The 20,054-nt window shown below is 40.0% G+C and overlaps 1 protein-coding gene across 1 annotated transcript in view; it reads right to left on the bottom strand.

The window, feature by feature from the left end:
• GLUD1 (glutamate dehydrogenase 1) overlaps positions 1 to 16,752 on the bottom strand; it is a 40,717-nt gene extending 23,965 nt beyond the window's left edge. Inside the window, exons 1-2 of the mRNA XM_065894691.1 lie at positions 16,110 to 16,752; positions 274 to 354 (exon numbers count right to left, since the gene is read on the bottom strand). Of these exons, the coding sequence (XP_065750763.1) occupies positions 274 to 354; positions 16,110 to 16,563 (535 nt within the window). The 5' untranslated portion in view covers positions 16,564 to 16,752. The remainder of the gene's footprint in view (positions 1 to 273; positions 355 to 16,109) is intronic.
• Between the last annotated feature and the right edge of the window lie 3,302 nt (positions 16,753 to 20,054).

Genomic DNA, 20,054 nt, shown 5'->3' with positions numbered 1-20,054 from the left:
TATTTACAGAGTATAGAAAGGGATTTAAACAAAGATCTACACTTAAGGAAAATTCAATTAGTTCCTATAAAGTTCCCCATTAAAAAAAAAAAGACTAAATCTTAATTAAGACTAATTGAAAAATGATATGTCAAACTGTGCAACCTAAAACAAAAACAAAAAACCCCCACTTCTGATGAGGTATATTTCTCTAACATCTTAAAAGTAACCTTGTATGCAAACATATTTCCCCAAAGAGTTCTTATTAGGTAGCAGCAAAAGGAGACCACTTACCAACCACTGCACACTTATATGTCATCAGAGAAGCCAGAGCTTTTACTTCATCTACACTCACATCAGTGCTGTAACGGATACCTGGCGGTTTAAAAAAAAGAGGGGGGTGAGAAAGAAGGGGATATATTTAGAACATCCTTCTGGCATGTTGAAAAAAGAATTCTAGAAATTGAAAATGTCCACACTTTTTATGGTTATTTTCAAGAACACCTAAAGTAGCTTATGACTAAAGAGTCAATAGGGGACTTCCCTGGTGGTCCAGTGGTTAAGATTCCATGCTTCCACTGCAGGGGGGCTCGGGTTTGATCCCTGGTTGGGGAACTAAGATCCCACATGCTGTGTGGCTTGGCCAGAAAAAAAAAAAAAAGAGTCAGTAGGAAAAAAGCTGCTAATTAGATACCCAGAAAGAGCGACAGAATGAGCACTGAATTTGATTCAAGTATTTTCATATTTAAGAGAATAAGATTGGTGAAGTTCAGTGTTTGCTTTCTGGTATGAGTAGCATCAAGTAGGGTTTCTGGGGATTTCGAGATAAGATAGCCCTGTCCTTCAGGGACTTATTTTTTTATTTTTTTTTAACATCTTTATTGGGGTTCCTTCAGGGACTTATAACACAGTGGGAAATAACAGTAAATATGATTTCACAGACAAAAATTACCTTCAAATGAATGATTTTTACCCTTTCAGGGAGACAAGTAACTCCATGGAGGCTTTTCTTTCTTTTACTTTTTGCTTTAGGTGACTTGGTAGCAGAGAGTTCAAGAATTTTGCTATAGGCAAACGGATAGTTAACAGGCTTGACAGTTTCAACTTGAATATCAGATGTCTAAATGGAGGTTTTGGCTTCAATGGGGTATAGCCAAAGAGATCCTTACCTGTAACTCCCTTCACCTACTGCCAGCCTCTTTCAACCAAGAAATGAGAAGCTTGACAAAGTCATCTCTCCTTCCTGGAAATGAGCAATTCCCTGCACTCTTCTATAAGGATGGGAGGTAGCCAAGCAGACAGGCAACTCGGAGTCTTAATGCCCCCAATCCTCTACCAAACTAGATGTTTGGTAGAGGGGACACAGAAAGCGGCTATGCCCACTACTTTGGTTTTGGGGGTCTTAGTCAATAACCCTTACAAGTTTTGCAGGGTTAAGCCACCTCTCATCCTTTTAGTCTACTGCTTCTCAACCCCAAGGAAGAAGGCCTGAGTGAGGCTGATGTTTTGCACACTGCTTGGGGCTCCCTGACACTGAGTCACAAGTATGGGGGCCCAGGGACACCTCTTAAAGGATTCTGGGAATAAAAGAATCAAAAAAATAAATATTTTTCAGATAGAAATACACAGTATTTTCATGGACCAGCAGTTTGAGAAAACTCCCTTAGTCATTTAAAAAAGCTGGCTTCTTGGATGTTTCAGAAAACACCTACCTGAACATAAACAACACGTTTCAAGACAATTTCATCTGTCAGTACATGATTATAAAGAGCAAATTCTGAAACTGAACATATTTCTTTGTCCTATCAGAAAAATAAAATGAATATATTTAGAAAAGCAAGCTCTTAGAAAACTGTATCTTGCATATAATGGGTTCTCAGATTATTTGTGGAATAAATTGTTATTAAAATTTTAGAATGAGAAATGACAGGGTTTTGGGGGTTTTTTTTTTGCATATAGCAGATACCTGTTGCTATAAGCTTGCTTCCTCATTTTGTTCAGGTCTTTATTAAAAACCTTCTTCATTCTGAGAGGCCCTCCCTGACCACCCCTTTTAAAATAATTTAAAATAGCACTTCTTCCTCATCGCCACTCTCCAGCCCCTATTTACTTTAAATTGACTTTATGTTTGTTTACTCTCCAGCTTCCACCACCCCCCACCCCCACCCCAGCAAATTAGCACCATGAAGACAGACTTTCTTTTGTCTACTAATTCTTGGTGCCTAACACAGAAAATCTGCGTGTATTAGGCACTCAAATACATGTGGAATAAATATGACTATTTCTTGACTCTTAAAACTTAAGGTAGAAAGACAGAATCCATGTTAAAATTTTGACATACATGTAAGTCAGTGCCTGTGCATATTATGGAATAAAAAGCACTAAAAAGCAAAAGTACCAGGTCCTAAAAACTATTCCAGGAAAAAAAAAAATCCAAAATTTGTAAGTAATATTAAGACCAAACACTGGTTTCAACAAAAATTGTTTAATTAAAAAAATTTTAAATTGAAGTATTCAGGTATACAACATAGTAATTCACTACTTTTATAGATTATACTCCATTTAAAGTTATTACAGGGACTTCCCTGGTGGCGCAGTGGTTAAGAATCCTCCTGCCAATGCAGGAGACACGGGTTTGAGCCCTGGTCCAGGGAAGATCACACATGCCACGGAGCAACTAAGCCTGTGCGCCACAACTTCTAAGCCTGCGCTCTAGAGCCCAAGGGCTACAACTACTGAGCCCATGTTCCACAACTACTGAAGCCCGCACACCTAGAGCCCGGGCACTGCAACAATAGAAGCCACCGCAGTGAGAAGCCCGAGCACCGCAACAATGGGTAGCCCTTGCTCGCCGCAACTAGAGAAAGCCCGTGCGCAGCAACAAAGACCCAATGCAGCCAAAAAACAAAAAGTTATTATAAAATGTTGGCTATATTCCCTGTGTTGCACAATATATTCTTGTAGCTTATTTTATACACAGTAGTTTGTACCTCTTAATCCCCTACCCCTATCTTGCCCCTCCCTCCTGGTAACCACTATTCTCTATATCTATGAATATGTTTTGTGAAATTCATCCATTTATTTATTTAGTTTTATTTTTTAAAAATTAATTTATCGAACCCGTGTCCCCAGCACTGGCAGGCGGATTCCCAACTGTGCCACCAGGGAAGTCCCTATTTATTTTTTAGTTTCTACATATGAGTGATAACATACAGTATTTGTCTCTTATTTATTTTACTAAGCATTATACCTTTCAGGTCCATTCATGTGGTTGCAAACAGCAAAATTTCATTCTTTTTTTAGGGCTGAGTAGAATTCTTTTTTTTTTTTTTTTTGCGGTACGTGGGCCTCTCACTGCCGTGGCCTCTCCCGTTGCAGAGCACAGGCTCCGGACGCGCAGGCTCAGTGGCCATGGCTCACAGGCCCAGCCGCTCTGCGGCATGTAGGATCTTCCTGGACTGGGGCACGAACCCATGTCCCCTGCATCAGCAGGCGGACTCTCAACCACTGCGCCACCAGGGAAGCCCCGCATTCATTTTTATATTATATATAGTTATATACATCTTTATCTGCTCATTTCTTGGACACTTAGAGTGCCTTCATATCTTGGCTATTGCAAGTAATGCTGCTCTAAACACTGAGGTGCATGTATCTGTTCGAATTAGTATTTTCATTTTCTTTGGATATTTACCCAGGAATGGAACTGCTGGATCCTATGGTAGTTCTATCTTTACTTCTTTTGAGGAACTGCCACAGTTTTCCATAAATTGGCTGCACCAATTTTATACACTCCCACCAACTCTACTAGCGTTCCCTTTTCTCTATATCCTCACCAACATTGTTTATTTGTGGTCTTCTGTCCATTTTTTAATCAGGCTGTTTTTCTGGTATTGAGTTGCATGAGGTGTTTATATACTTTGGATATTTAACCCCTTATCAGTCATACCACTTGTGAATATTTTCTCCCACTCGGTAGGTTGTCTTTTCATTTTGTCGATGGTTTCCTTTGCTATGCAAACACTTTACGGTTTAATTAGGTCCCATTTGTTTATTTTTGCTTGTTTCCTTTGCCTTAGGAGACAGATCCAAAAAAAATGTTGCTATGATTTATATCAAAGAGTGTTCTGCCTATGTTTTCTTCTAAAAGTTTTGTGGTTTCTGGTCTTATCTTTAGGTCTTTAATCCATTGAGTTTATTTTTGTATAAGCCATTATTTTGTATAGCATGAGAAAATGTTCTCATTTCATTCTTTTACATGTAGCTGCCCAGTTTTCCCAGCACCACTTATTGAAAAGACTATCTTTTCTCAATTGTATATTCTTGCCTCCTTTGTTGTAGATTAATTGACCATAAGTGTGTGGGTTTCTTTATGGCTCTCTATTCTGTCCACTGATCAATGTGTCTGTTTTTGTGTAAGTACTATACTGTTTTAATTACTGTAGCTTTGTAGTATAGTCGGAAGTCAGGGAGTATGATACCTCCAGCTTTGTTCTTTTTTCTCAAGACAGTTTTGGCTATTCAGGATCTTTTGTGGTTCCATATAAATTTTAGGATTATTTGTTCTAGTTATGTGAAAAATTGTTATGAGATTTTTTTTTTTAATTTTTGGCTGAATTGGGTCTTCATTGCTGCGCACAGGCTTTTCTCTAGTTGCATCGAGTGGGGGCTACTCTTAATTGCGGTGTGCGGGCTTCTCATTGTGGTGGCTTCTCTTGTTGTGGAGCATTGGCTCTAGGTGTGCAGGCTTCGGTAGTTGTGGCACGTGGGCTCGGTAGTTGTGGCACGTGGGCTCGGTAGTTGTGCCTTGTGGGCTCTAGAGCGCAGGCTCAGTAGTTGTGGCCCACGGGCTTAGTTGCTCTGCAGCATGTTGAATCTTCCCGGACCAGGGCTCAAACCCGTGTACCCTGCATTGGCAGGTGGATTTTTAACCACTGCGCCATCAGGGAAGTCCTGTTATGAGATTTTGATAGGGACTGCATAAAACCTGTTGATTGCTTTGAGTAGTACAGGCATTTTAATATTATGAATTCTTCCTATCTATGAACACAGGATATTTTTCCATTTCTTTGTATCTTCAATTTCCTTCAATAATGTCTTTAAGTTTTCAGAGTATAGGTCTTTTATCTCCTTGGTTAAGTTAAAAAAATTGTTTAAATACTAAAACGTGTTTATACAAATTGTCACTTAGTGAATAGGCATTACTTAGGCATATTATTTAGTGGAAACTACGCTAGGCCAGGGAGCTGGGTTGGGTGCAGTGCCCAGCATTTCCTAAAAAAGTGAATTCACCCCAGTAGCAACTGCTGTGGGCATCTGCACTTGCTCACCTGGGGAGGTGCAAACAATGCTCTTAGGCTTCATGCCAGAATTGCTTGGGATAATGTGTTTGAGGCAGCTGGCACAGTGTCTGCATGCGGTCAATACTTCAATCTCAACTATTTTCACTGCTATTATAAGTACTGCAAAGTAGTGGCAAATAACAAATAAATGTAGTTTTTAAAAATTTAAATGGATAGGATTTTAAACAAACAGCTCAATAAACTTTGATTTTATTACTTCTCAAGACAAATTCGTGGAGGTGGTAAAATAGTGCTCTTAAGAATCAGCATTGGGCTTCCCTGGTGGCGCAGTGGTTGAGAGTCCGCCTGCCGATGCAGGGGACACGGGTTCATGCCCCGGTCCAGGAAGATCCCACATGCATGGCCGCTGAGCCTGCGCGTCTGGAGCCTGTGCTCCGCAAGGGGAGAGGCTACAACAGTGAGAGGCCTGCGTACCGTAAAAAAAAAAAAAAAAAAAAGAATCAGCATTTTTCCTATTACAGTTGAAGCACTTTTTTCATTGTGCTTTTAGAGTCATGGAAATAGTCACTAAGTTACATTAATTTTCCTTGCTTTCTTAAGTGGGGGAAAAGTTACTTTCCCTTACGCAGTGCTTATAACTAATGCATTCAGTGGGAAACGAAAAACAGCTTGAAATACTAACACTCATAAATCAGACAGCAATCCTAATGTTCTAGACTTAAATGCTCATTAGAAACCAGGCCCCTCCTTCTACAAAACAGTGTAAACAAAGCCTATTTTATTGCAGAAGTCCTGGAATGATATGAGTCAGAAACTGCATGTAACAAAAAACATGTTTCCACTGGATGGCACCCAGGAATTCCTGTTTGTAAAGTGAAATTTTCTTTCCTAGCCACACCCATTTAGAGAGCTCAACTGCAAGACACTGAAGAGTAGTAGTTACATAAATCACCTCACTCCACAGGCATTTTCTGCAGGCTAGGAACCAATGAAGACTTCTAGTGAATTGAGGCAAGGGACCACTATAAAGGAAAGTAGTGGAGTCAGGGGAATAAGCCCTGTAACTGATAAGGGTGAGAGACCTAGAAATAAATGCAGGGGATGCCTAGGCTAAAGAAGACATATGCTTTCATTTTTAACTTTCTAATTAGTGATACGTGAATGTTTTTACGTGTGGAATTTGGCAGATATACTAGTACAGACTCCAGTAGTAATACAGGAATTACCCACACCCAAGGGAAGGCTGGTTACTCTTCTTCCTCTGTGATTGGAAACCAAAGATAATTACTAAAAATACACTGCCACCTGAAAATTCTTTACCACATTCTAATGAATGCTAAGAATATGACTGCAAAAAAGACAATATTCTCCAATAAATTTGTAAATTCAGTGGATAAGGAGATATTAGCACAATTGGTGTACATGAAGGACAAAATGATGTGACATATACTTTGAAGTTCTGAAAGAAGGGGAAAACCTAGCATTTTTGAATGCCTACTGTATAGCAAGAATAGTAAATATGAAGACAAAGTCGTTCAATAAAGCCAAATACCCACATGCATAAAAGAAAACAAAAAAAAACCTTAAAACATTTTAAACCAAAATGAAGCAAGAAGGACCTTATTTGCAGTATGAATATTCTCATTTTTTATAAAACCAAGCCTTTCTTTCCCTCTTTTCTGTGACACGGAAGGCTAAAGGTAAGCAAGACCAACAGGGATTGGATGGGGCACAGGGACAGAAACTAGAAGGAACAACTTTTATTACAAAAATGGAGAAAAGTATATTATAGTTTTTCAGTGTCCTAAAGTCTTAGAGCCTACGCTGACACTAGCATTGCTACTGTTTGGGAAGAGATCAACAGGATCTTTGAACGACAGATGTAATAATGGAGGTAGATGCTTCCAATGGAAAGCACAAGTCCCTGGCTGGGTACACTAGAAAGGGAACTGGATGATTATACAGATGTGGACCACAGGTCTGATGTCATTATAAATGGGGTCTGGAGGTTGGGATTAACATTTACACACTACTCAATACTCTGTAATAACCTATCTGGGAAAGAATCTGAAAAAGAATAAAAATATGCATATGTATAACTGAATCACTTTGCTGTACACCTGAAACTAACACAATATTGTAAATCAGCTATACTCCAATATAAAAGAAAAAAGAAAAGAAATAAACGGGGTCTAAACTCAAGGACCACGGCTGAAAGAGTAATCTGTGCTTTCAGCTCACCAGAGGAAACTAAAGAAACACCACCCATGACAATGTTTATTATTTATCAAACTTGGTAAAGTTGGAGGAAAGATTGGTGATAGAACTTTGAAATCATACCTTTGATTCTCCAGATAAATTAAATTAACATATAGTTATTTTGAGCTAACTGGTAATCAGATGTTTCAAAAGAACATTAATGAAATGCAGACCTCTGCAAACTATACACAGCACAAAACATTTCTCAGCCTTTTAACTTAATTCCCAAATATTTTCCTTACTACCCTCAAGAGCCTAAGATTGGTGTACAGTAAGTTTTTCTAGGAGGAAAAAAAAATCAAAAGCAAAAACTGACTAAGTTGCTATGGTGATAAAGAAAACACATCAGCTGATTACTCTGAAAAAGATGCAGTGAAAAACACAACTGAGTAGCTTGAATTTTTCTCCCTCTTGCTAGCTGACTCAAACCCAAAAACATACAAAAAAGCTCCTAGCGACTAAGTCACCATTGTTTTTTATGATGAATCATTAACTAAACACATTCATGAAAATTCAAATGGGGTTTTAAAAGTTACTTGAACCTGGATCTTTTAACAGGCTTTGATTTACTGACCAGAAATTCAATTTCCAACTGTATTGTCTCTTTTCAGAAACTATTTGCTCAATAACCAAGAGTTCTACCACAAGTACAGAACCCCAGAAAGGCAAAGAGGACTTAGAACTCTTAAAATTCATGCACTAATACACTTGCCATTTACTCATTAGAACCTATTTTCTCACTTAATATTCCCTAACTTGCAATAGAAGAGCATAACTTAATTAAAAATGAGGAGAGGAGGGAAAGAAGCAGTGAGGAACCAGTACCTACTCACCAGCAAGTAATGACTATGTAAAATACTAGAAGTCTCACAAAAATTCCTTCAGCTCCAGGAAGGAGCATTTAGTACAGGAACTAAAGACTGCTTGACAGTATCCATGTACTGTTCCTTTTAAGAAGGCACGGAACAAACACTTTGCAGTCTTAACCCATTATCAAAATCTTTATTTTAAGCATTTTGAAAAGACAAAACTAAGCTTTCTGGGAAGCAAATGTTTAGATGCTGTTGGAAAAACGAAATGAAAAATATTTCTTCTTTCCATTAAAATTTCAAGATTATGTAACACATACGCATGTTTTCAAAATTCAAATACAGAAAAAGCTGATGTCTCCTGATTACCACTTATGACCCCAGCCCTTAGGGGTGACTATTCTTGGCAACTTAAATGTATATAACCTTCCAAGTCATTTCCCTGCATTTATGTACATACATATCTATAGAACATAGAGTTGTTTTGTGTTTAAGTATTTAACCTACTGCCCGATGGATGGAGGAAAGAATATGAATTAAAAGGGGGATTCTGTTAATTTGTGTTTTATAGATTCCTTATTCTGATAACACTAAGCTTAGTCATATCTTCATACCAAACAGGTCCCGGAAATGATGTTAGTAAAATTGGTGAATATAAAGTGGATAGCACTTAGTAAAAGACAACAATTTGTTATAAAAAGGTTCAAAGAGGTAAAGGCTCAAAATTTCAGATATCTAGTTTCATATCTATTATTTACAAGTCTAGGTGATATCTGAGAGGGATCTTAAGAGAGGACGAGAAGAATTATAGGGATATGGGAGACAAGGTAGGGACGGGCACCACACTGTTTTTTTGCAAGGGTAAGATTGAGAAAAACATATGCCTGTATCTTCATTTTTCCTAAGGATCATTTTACACCAGATTCCCTTTATTTTCAAAATTCAATCCTCTTTCCTAGTAACACTTCTTTCCCTGATACCAGTTTTTCTACCAGTGTCTCAGATGAGAGTTAAATCTTTGACTCCCTATTCCATATATTCTACCTGTAGGGGAATCCTGAAGCTAACCAGGAGCCCATCAAGAGTTGCCTCATTAGAACAAAAGGTGCTCTTATCACCCAGGAAATTCCAAGGGATTTAGGAACTCTCTACCCCCCCATAACTCAGGAAATTACAAGGGTTTCAGGGGCTCCGTGTGAGCAACTGGAGTCAAAGGCCAAATATTAGAACAATGGATACTCCCAGAACCCCTATCACTAAGGAAATTACAAGGATTTTAGGAGCTCTGTATTAGGAACTGCAGGCAGAGACCACATAAATATTTATTATTCCATAAAACCTTACTTTTCACTATTTACAAACATATTCTGTCCTCATGACCCCAACACACAGTCCCACCTCCTGCCTGAGCTGATGCCACACTCCCTCTACGACATATCTATCTGAAATGACCTTTCCCCAGTCTAACTCCTAACCAGCCTTCCCTACTTCCAAATCAAGATGGTCTTTCCTGGGCATCTTCCTTGAACTCCTATTGCAGTAACATATTACCCAGTGTGCTTCCAACTGTGTCACTTATTGACTGGTTCCAGGAAAGGAAAATCAACCTTTCTAATTTTCATTTGTGTCATCTTTCACATTTTCCTCTAGTCAAGCAGCAATTTAGAAAAATTAGAAGGTCTGACAGACTTTCTCCAAGAACAATCAAGAGAACAGCAATTCATGATAAACAAAGGCTTTTCTTAGTTTTTAGGAAGAGACACCCAGAAGAAAGCCATTTAAAAATTAGTGACCTGGGCTTCCCTGGTGGCGCAGTGGCTGAGAGTCCAGTCTGCCTGCCAATGCAGGGGACACGGGTTCATGCTCCTGTCTGGGAAGATCCCACATGCCGCGGAGCGGCTGGGCCCATGAGCCATGGCCGCCGAGCCTGCGCGTCCGGAGCCTGTGCTCCGCAACGGGAGAGGCCACAGCAGTGAGAGGCCAGCGTACCGCAAAAAAAAAAAAAAAAAAAAAAATTAGTGACCTGAGTAGTAATAAATTTTGACTAACTCTAAAGAATAAACATATCACAAAGTGCTAAAAGAATTATCGCACTGAAGACCCATAAAGATACATGAAATAACACTCTGGTGGAGAAATGAGTTTTTCTGGCCGACATAAACTGTTTAAACACCAAAGCTCTTGAAACCTGTCTTTCAACAGAAAACTCTTTAAAATGTTCCTTCATTGCCTAAGTGATTACAAAAAAAGGGACTGGTAAAGTCATCACCTGTGAACGCCGTTTATTTTCTAGCAAGAAGTTAGGTCTTCTAATAGCTACTAACAAATTTCAAATGATCCAAAGTAGTAGGAATCATTGTGTTGATGGCATGACATGATTCTCAATCAGTGCTTACCCCATGATACAATTTGTAACTTTTTACATGAATAAATCCAGACAATGACTAAGAAGGTGGGTGCTGGAATCAGATGGCTGGAGCCTGAACCCAACCCTACTACTTACTGCTGTGTAACCCTGCCAAGGGAGACCTCACTCTTCAGCCTTAGTATCTGCATCTGAAAACCTGGGTCAACAGTGCATTCATGAGGTTGTTCTGAGGAATCAAAGCAGTGATGCACGAAAAGCTCTTAGCAAAATGCCTGGTGTACACGTAAGAGCTCAATAAATGCTATTATTGCTATCCCTTGTTTTGCCAGTTGACCTTTGTGAAGGCAGACTCTCCCAGGTACAGCTGCCTTTTGAAAGGTAACTAAAAATGTCTTGAGCAGCCCTCGCCCAGATTGTCTTCTAGCCCTTCATAAAACCTGTCCTGCCTTTATCAGTAGTATTTCATACATTAACATTTCAGTCTTGATAGTGAGTACTTCAATCTGCATTATTTTCTGCCTCTGGAAAGGGGAAAACACTGATTCATCTAGATAGCTAAGTCAGTTTTAGATAGTAGCTGTGGACTTAAGACTGTTCACGGTTATCTTGTAGGAAAGGATTGGGAGTAGAGCTGCTTCATTTTATAACTTTCACTATTATTAGAACATTTGAGTCATACATATGTATTTTAACAGGGGTTTGTTGGGTAGAGCAATTATGGGCCATTTGAGTCAATGTGCTTCATTAAAGTGATATTAAAGGTTTTTTCCTTTATTATTTACATTATAACAACCTAATTATTATTGGTTGTTGGCAAAGCCCTCAGTATCTTTAACATAGTTGGATAAGAAACAATTTTCCCAAGCAATCTAAATTATCACCAACAATCTAAACCTAGTTTCTTCCCACTGTATAAGTTATAAAATCTAAGTCATTTCTTAGAAATTTAAACATTGTCAGTTTATCTGGAGTTTGATACATACTACTGGTGTTTGTCCTCCAATTTTTGATGCCCCAATTCCTGAAAAGTGTCCTTTGCATATTAAGTGAGCAGTAAGTGTTTGTCTTCCTGCATAAGGGGTTTTTACTGCCAAAGCAAACTAGCTAGAGGGATTCACACAAAGTGACAGGAAGACTGAAGGACAACCTGGCTTACAGGTCTCCACCATTATCGTAGCTCTTCATTCCCTAGTATTTTCAGGGAGGGCATTTGGCTCCCATGAAATAAGAAGACCTTTATAACAGCAACGCAATTCATATTTAACTAAAAAAGTATTAAAAACAACAATAACTCAAGGCTAAGGGCTAGAGGGTAGAAGACATAAGCTACCTGTGTTCTAACTGAACTTCCAGGTTGAGTTAAATTTATATACAAAGACTACATTTACCTTGTGGCAGCAGATGTAGACACATACTCACATTCTAAAAATATTAGACAGTGTGAATTTATTCAAAGTTACCCGTTTTGATGGTTGTCAATTCAGCATAGGAGAAATAAGAAACATTTTTTTTCCAGTGAAAGCAGAGGATGTCTCATTTAAAACCAGTATCAGAGACCTACTAGAGAATGGACTTGAGGATATGGGGAGGAGGAAGGGTAAGCTGTGACAAAGTGAGAGAGTGGCATGGACATATATACACTACCAAACGTAAAATAGATAGCTAGTGGGAAGCAGCCGCATAGCACAGGGAGATCAGCTCGGTGCTTTATGACTACCTAGGGGGGTGGGAGGGAGGGAGACGCAAGAGGGAAGAGATATGGGAACATATGTATATATATAACTGATTCACTCTGTTATAAAGCAGAAACTAACACACCATTGTAAAGCAATTATACTCCAATAAAGATGTTAAACAAACAAACAAAAACCACAGTATCAGTACTTTCTAGTGTTTTCTCAAAACGCACTACCATTTACCACAAACTTAGATCCCAAAGGCCGAGGGGGACTTCAGTACTGTACTGACTCCAACCCTTAGCTGGCTGCCCTGCCCCCAACCCCTGTATCCTGCCGCCCAAAGACAAGAACAAAGACCATCTACCTCCTACTGTTTCTTTTTTTGCATTTTGGCTCTTAAAAACAAGTCAATGGGTCAACATAAGGTACACTTTTTTTTGGGGGGGGGGTGCTGATATTTGCAGTTAAATGAAAGATTTAGGTCAGTGCATCAGGATTCCATCAACTTTATTTAAATGATAATTTTAGAAAGTTCTAAGAGGAAAAATCAGTCACAGGAAATTTGGACTCAACAGTTTTAATCTGAAGACCTGAGGGGGGTGGAGGATGGGAGGACAGGAGGGAATAGAAAGTAAATTGACTCCTACATCAATGAATTGCTATCATCAATCTCTCTACTCCCCCAGTGAGTTAAATAATAAATTTCCTTCTAAAAAGGTATATTAATCTCAGGTCGAACCAGGGCCAATAAAATACAGAGAATTTATTCTGAAAAAGTTAACAGGAATAATCACTGATAATGTTTTCAAACACATAAGAACCTTTGAAAGTCTTCTTAAAGCAAGTTCCCACAAGATTCATCTTTGCTGAAAATATTTTTAAGGCCTCCCTTAAAACTTCCTTTCAGAGCATGAAGCACACGTGCAAATCCTTAACAGATGCAAATCTACTGCATTCATTTAAATATGGTTATGTGGGAAAAGAGAAGCACAAAAACAGTATGTATTATTAAATATTTACTTATTAAATATTTACTCAGTATAAAGTACACATCAGCCACCCTCAGGTCTTAAAACCACCTGTTTCCCATACCCATATTATAAATTAGGTTGTTGCTTTGCTACAACCTTGAGAATTTTATGTTGGAAAACTCAGGTTAAAGGTTGCTCTTGATGAAAGATTAGAAAGCTGAGGGTTGGGAAAAGGATGATGCAGAGCAGACAAGGGTCCCCCCCAACCCAAAGAAGTTGGTCAAGAAGGCAGCTGAGTTAGGATGGGGAGAGAAAAGTGTGCTTAGGAGGGTAAGTTCACATGGCTTCTCCAAAGCATTAAAAAAAATCTCAGTCACCTAATATATGCTATATTTCTAAAACAAGAGTGAGACCAAGGAGGTTAACAACTTTCTTGTACTGTTTAATTAGAGGGAAAAAAACCCACTGAAAACAAGTCCCTCTTGGAAGATACATTCTCTGCAACAAGATGGGGGTGATAAATGGATAGGAAAATCCCAGAGTGTCATGAAAGCAAAGCATGGATGTCTACAGTACCCCCATTTTGCTGATCATCTATTTAGTACCCTGTTCATTATCTTAAGCACCCCAAAATATGTTGAAGAGCCTGCATAGCTATCTGATCCTCCCCCATCCTTTTCTCTCCATAAAGTCTTTCAAATTTCTTAAGATAATAAATTTATCACTTTATATTGGCTGATTTTCTTTCATATTATCTTGCAATGCTTGCTACCATTTATTAGTTGCACTTCCGTTTCTCTGTTAATATGCTGGGATTTAGTAGTGCTTTCACCAGCAAGCCTTCTTGTAAATGGGATAAATAGAACAGAGAATTGTATCTTACGTTCTAGTAGGAACAAGTGTTACAGTAACAGTGCTTTCTATAGCTGATGCAATTTGTTGCTAGGTTTATTATTTTGGTATAAAACTGCTGTGGCAAGAGGAAGAGGACTAACAAATTAGGACAAACTTTAGTTGCTTTATTGAGTCTGTGGAGTTGTGACTCATGATAGGAGAGGGCCTGGCATAGAAAGAACAGGATAATATAAAGAACTTCAAGGAAACGAAGTCAGATCCTGCAGATCCTACTGGTTTCGCTGCATACCTTTTAAGCAACTGGAAAATACTGCCAACAAGATAGTATATAAACTTGATGTCCATTCTAAAGAAACACTGCAATTTAATATTTGCTAACTTTGCCTCTTCTTCCAACATCTTTGATTTTCTTGGGAGCTTGAACTTGTATTCTTGGTTTAGAGAATAAGGGAGTGGATAGGAAGAAGGTGCTGTAGATGGACAGTGTGTATGTTTTATGTAGTACTGGAGCTGGAAAGGGAAACCAGAGGTCAAAGTGGTTCAAAAGTTGGTTTTAGAATTGGAAACTGAGAGCTAGAGGATAATTAAGCTCTAAAGGTTAAGTCCTAGAAGTGGGTGGGGTCAATGCAAATTTAGCAAGTAGTAGAGGTAAATCATTTACCTTTGCAGTTTGAAGCAACCTTTGTTCCTGGGCTAAGAATACCAGCAGAGCTCAAATTTTTCTGCTAGAGAGATTTCTAAAAATCATCCTTAGAAGTCAGCTGGTATAATAGAACACTGGACCAGATTTACAGAGACAAAGGGTCTAGCCCAACATCCTCTGTGCTTATTAGCCAAGCAACCTCCAGCTAGACTCTACCTCCTTGGGTCCTTTATTCTACATAATTTTTTAATAGAAAAAAATGGTTTTACCATGTTACTTTTAAGCACTATTAAAGATGCACTGTGCGATTTTAAGGGGGGAAAAGTAGCGGGGGAGCCTTTATTTGCTCAAAGAAAGCAATCTGACTGCAGAAGAAGCCAAATCTACAGACATTCAAAAATTTAAACTACAGGATAACTTAGTGACTATCAAATTTTAACCGACTCATCCCCTTTCTTCAAGCACTTTATCTTTTCCTCAAGCTCAAATCTGGTGCTAGCCTGAACCAGTACACACCCACAGGGCTATTTCATTCCATTGGCTGGCGGGCCGTCCTGCAGTCTACACCCTTTAGATTTACTGTCAGGATGCCTGGTGTTTGTCAGGTGTTACACTGCTCATGTATTACCTTTTTCTGTGTGTGCAAAACTGAAGCTGCCAGAGTAGGAAAGTAATTTAATAAAATATCGAAGTATAATTAATAAATTCATCTGGTTAGTAAAACTCTGAATTTCAAACTTAAAAGGCAATTCATTTTGTATGTTCCTGTATCATCTGTCACTGTTGTACAAAGAGTGAAAAAATCCGAAAACAATTATTTTGTGGTTTGCGTTCGCCTGAGTCATAGAAGCCCACAAAATCTTGTAGAGGCACAATCTGATGGGCCGGTCATTTCCTTTTCTACAAGTGATTTCCGTCAAGACCCACCCTGTTTGTCACAGTAGCTAGGATCAAAAGAGCGGTGGCAGTGTCTTCTGCATACAGCATCAACAAGCATAAACCGGGGATGACGGCTCGCGGGGGAAGGACCAACTACGTGGTGGGGATAGGGCGGAAAATTCACTATCCACCAGAGCCTGACACATCCCAGGCCGGGGCTGGGAGGGAGCGGGGAACGTGGGATGGAAACAGTGCCCGCCGGGGCTGAGTCGAGCCGTGACCCGGAGGCAGGAGGCAGAAGGCAGAAGGCAGGAGGCCGGGCGGGGCGGGGCGGGCAGGGCCGCGGGACAGGGCGCGAGGGGCTCACCTCCCTTGCAGGGCGTGCGGTGCTGGCTGTGCTGGGCCCGGTAGCCCTCGATGACCTCCCAGGAGCCGTCGTCGCGCCGGATGGGGAAGGACAGACTCAGCACATGGTTGCAGGGCTTGATGATCCGCAGGATGCCACGCACCCGGTTCCGCTTCTGCTCCTCGCTCTCCCGGGTCTTGAGGTCCTCCACCAGCTTGTCCTCCACGATGCTGGCGCCACGGTCGAAGAAGCCCTCCACCATCTTGAAGAAGTTGGGGTCGTCCTCGCGATCGGCCGCCGCCTCGCTGTACTGTCGCCGGCCGGGCGGCGCGAGCCCCGGCTGCGGGGCGGCGGCGGCTGTGGCGGGCTGCCCGCGGGCCCGGCCCAGCAGCGCGGCCGAGTCGGCCGCCGCCGAGCCTAGGGCTGCGGGCCCGACGCGGGACAGCAGCAGCGCTTCACCCAGGCACCGGTACATGTCGGCAGGACGGAGGCCGCAGAGGCAGGCGCTCTCACAGGCCCGGGAACGGACAGAGGGAGGAAGGGCCCGGCGCGGGCTGCCCTTTTAAGCTGTAGCTTCCTGCCTTCCTGGCTGTCCCCTCCCCTCCGGCGCTCGCCGCCTAACGGGAGGACGCACTTAGGGTGCAGTGGGCCAACGTCGCCTGTGCCTTGCAGGGCAGGGGGCGCGCGCCGCCCAGGGAGCCGGGTCGGCGGCGTGCGCCGGCGGGGGCTCTCGGGGGCGCGCAGGCGTGGGCCGTCCTGGTGCGCATGCTCGCAGGGCGAGGGGCGGGGCGAGGCACCCTGCAAGCTTCCGGGATTTGCGGGGAGCAGGTGCCTCAGGTTTGTACGCACCCCGGGCCTCGTCCGGAGGGGTGTTTTGCCGGGGGAGGGGGCCTTCCTGGGGAAGGGGCCCACCCGCCTCTGGGGGGCGCTGAGAGTCCGGTCCCGAGACCGCGCGCGGGTGAAGGTGGTGCGGTCTGGCGGTGGGCCGAGGGCGAATGAGTCATGGGTGTCCCTCCTTTCCGCCCGCGCGCCCTGGGGCGCGGGGCAGCCATCCTGTCACCCTTGCATCTGTCTTGGGGCGGCCCGGAGAAGCAGCGTTTGGAGGCCGGGCTAAGAGCTTGGCTTTATCCGCTAGGACTTCGAAGAACTCTTGTCATCGGAGTTGGAGTTTTGAAGTGGCTTGCAGGAAGTGGAAGGGAGAAAGCCTGAGAGCTGGGGAATCCCTTACCTATTGGCTTTCACCACTTTAAGTTTTTAATTTTGTTCCATTCAACCACTCAATGAGGTTGAGATGAAATAGTTATGTTGTATCAAATACAAATTTGATACAAATCGTTGTATCTTTCTAAAATTTACTGAGTGTGCTTCCCCATTTCAGAGATACGTTCTTGAAATAGTCTAAAAACAAGGACACTGTAGAAATGCAATAATAACTCCCGGATATTGTTTCTCAGTAGTATATGTATTAATGGTCCAGAATAGGATTTGTAAACGTTAAAGGACATGAGGGTTTAATTATGTACTTACACATACTTGATGAGAAATTCTAAAGTTATACATTAGATGCTTGTAAAAGTCTAATGACTCAGTTTTTAAGACAAGCTATCAAAGGCCGCATAACCAGCTTTAGCGGTCCCAGTGTACTTTCGTGATTTTAAAATGGCACTTTTTTGACCTGCAAAACGATTTTCCTTCCTGACATTCACTTTATTCATCTATTAGCATATGGAAGAGAAGTTTTAATTCTCACAGTATTATGTACAGTATAAGGTGATAACCTAGATGAACTAAATTACATTAATCTATTCAGTGTGCTGTCAAAGCAAAAAAAGCGGAGCTTATCTTATTTTTATCCTTTTTTTTTTGTATTATCTTATTTGCTAGATAAATGATAGTCATTATATTTGTATTGTGTTTTTCAGTGATAACTATTCTCTGGACTGAATCCTGAATTTGTCTTGTTGGTCAAATGATTAAGGTACTAAATTTCCTTTTCACTTGATAGTATTATTTTATATTGCAAAAACAACAACAAGCAAATACAAAGTATCAGAATAAAGTGATTAGAATCAGTGAACGTGGAAATTTTTCCCCTTCAGATTAAATTCTTAGGTATGTTTTGAGGAAAGTGGTTTAAAAGCTTAGTTTTATTGCCCTTGTTTATCTCTTTCTTGATAACTATAGCCTTCAGAAAAATAAATGTTTAACTTTGCTTCTTCCCAGTTTTGTTCACCTGAATTCAAGAAGGTAGAAAGGCTATGGAAGGAGAGAGGAAATTTTAACTGAGCGTCTCCTATGTGTAGATGTTTTACGAAATATCTCTAAAAGAACCCCTAAAAGTAGATTTTTTAGTTTTTAAAATCATTATGTTTTAAAATTATTTACAAGTTGTAAAAAAAATTCAAATTGTATAGATAGATTTTTTAAAAAGAGTGGAATAATCCAAACACTGTCCTGACCCCCACCTTCCCATCTATTAAGTAGTTGGAATGTTTCTTTTCATTCTGAAGTAGGTATTATAATTCCTGATTTATCTGGAGGGTGAACTGAGGCTCACAGAGACCAAGCAAATTGTTGATGATCACCTAGATGGTAAATAGCACGCTAAGATTCACACCATGTATCTGACTCGAAGTTATGCTGTTTCTGTTATTCCAAGAAATATTTTAAGTGTTTGTTGCATTTAGTTTAAAATTATTTACTGTGATGTAAAGTCTAGCAAGTTTCAGCTTTACACTGATGATTCCTTTATAAAATATAGATACTTTGCAAATTAAAGTTTATTGATAATAGTTTTCAGTTCAAAAGGAGACTAGATAGGGATTGACATGTATACACTAATATGTATAAAATAGACAACTAATAAGAATCTGCTGTATAAAAAATAAATAAAAATTAAAAAACAAAACAAAACAAAAGGAGGCTAGAATTTAACTTGAAGGGAATTTTGGTCATTTGATAGCATTCAAAAAAGACAACTGGTTTTCTGCCTTTAAGGTTTATGAGTTTTCCTTAGCTGTTTCAAAATTCCAGGTCTTTTCCCTTTGATTCATAGCATGCATTTGTGCTTTCAAGTGCTTTTAAAAATGTTTTAGAATTATTTTAGGATTTAGAAAGACAGCATATAAATACAGGAACAACATAGTTGTTTTCAAAATAATTTAATTTGGAAAGGTAATACATACTTTCTATTTTCTGTCTCTAGATTTGTCTGTTCTGGACATTTTGTTTAACTGGAATCGTGCGATCAATATATGGTTCTATATGGGAACATATGTATATGTATAACTGATTCACTTTGTTATAAAGCAGAAACTAACACACCATTGTAAAGCAATTATACTCCAATAAAGATGTAAAAAAAATTAAAAAAATAAATTAAAAAAATATGGTTCTTTGTGACTGGCTTCTTTCACTTAGCGTATGTTTTAAAGATTCATCTGTGTTGTAGCATGTATCAATATTTCTTTTAATGGCTGAATAGTGTTCATTGTATGGCTATAGCCCTCTTTTTTTAATCTATTCACCTTTGATGGACATTTGGTTATTTCCACTTTTGGGGTATTGTGAATAATGCTATTATGAATGTTCTTGTACAAGTTTTTGTTGAGATGGATGTTTTCAATTCTGTTGGGTATGCACTTCAGAGTGGAATTGCTGGGTCTGTGTTTAATCTTTTGAGGAGATGCCCAGCTGTTTTCCACATAAGCTGGACCATTTTAATTCCTATAGGCAGAGGATTCTAATTTCTTTGTATTCTCCCCAACACTTTTTTTTTGCAGATTTTTATTTGAGTATAGTTGCTTTACAATGTGTTAGTTTCTGCTGTACAGCAAAGTGAATCAGTCATACGTATATATATATATATCTCCCCTCTTTTTTAGATTTCCTTCCCATTTAGGTCACCACAGAGCACTGAGTAGAGTTCCCTGTGCTATTCAGTAAGTTCTCATTAGTTATCTATTT

The sequence above is a fragment of the Phocoena phocoena genome, chromosome 16 (genome assembly GCF_963924675.1).
Source record: "Phocoena phocoena chromosome 16, mPhoPho1.1, whole genome shotgun sequence".
Taxonomy (NCBI): Eukaryota; Metazoa; Chordata; class Mammalia; order Artiodactyla; family Phocoenidae; genus Phocoena; species Phocoena phocoena.
The sequence above is the reverse complement of the archived record's forward strand: the minus strand, read 5'-3'. Positions and strand labels throughout refer to the sequence as shown.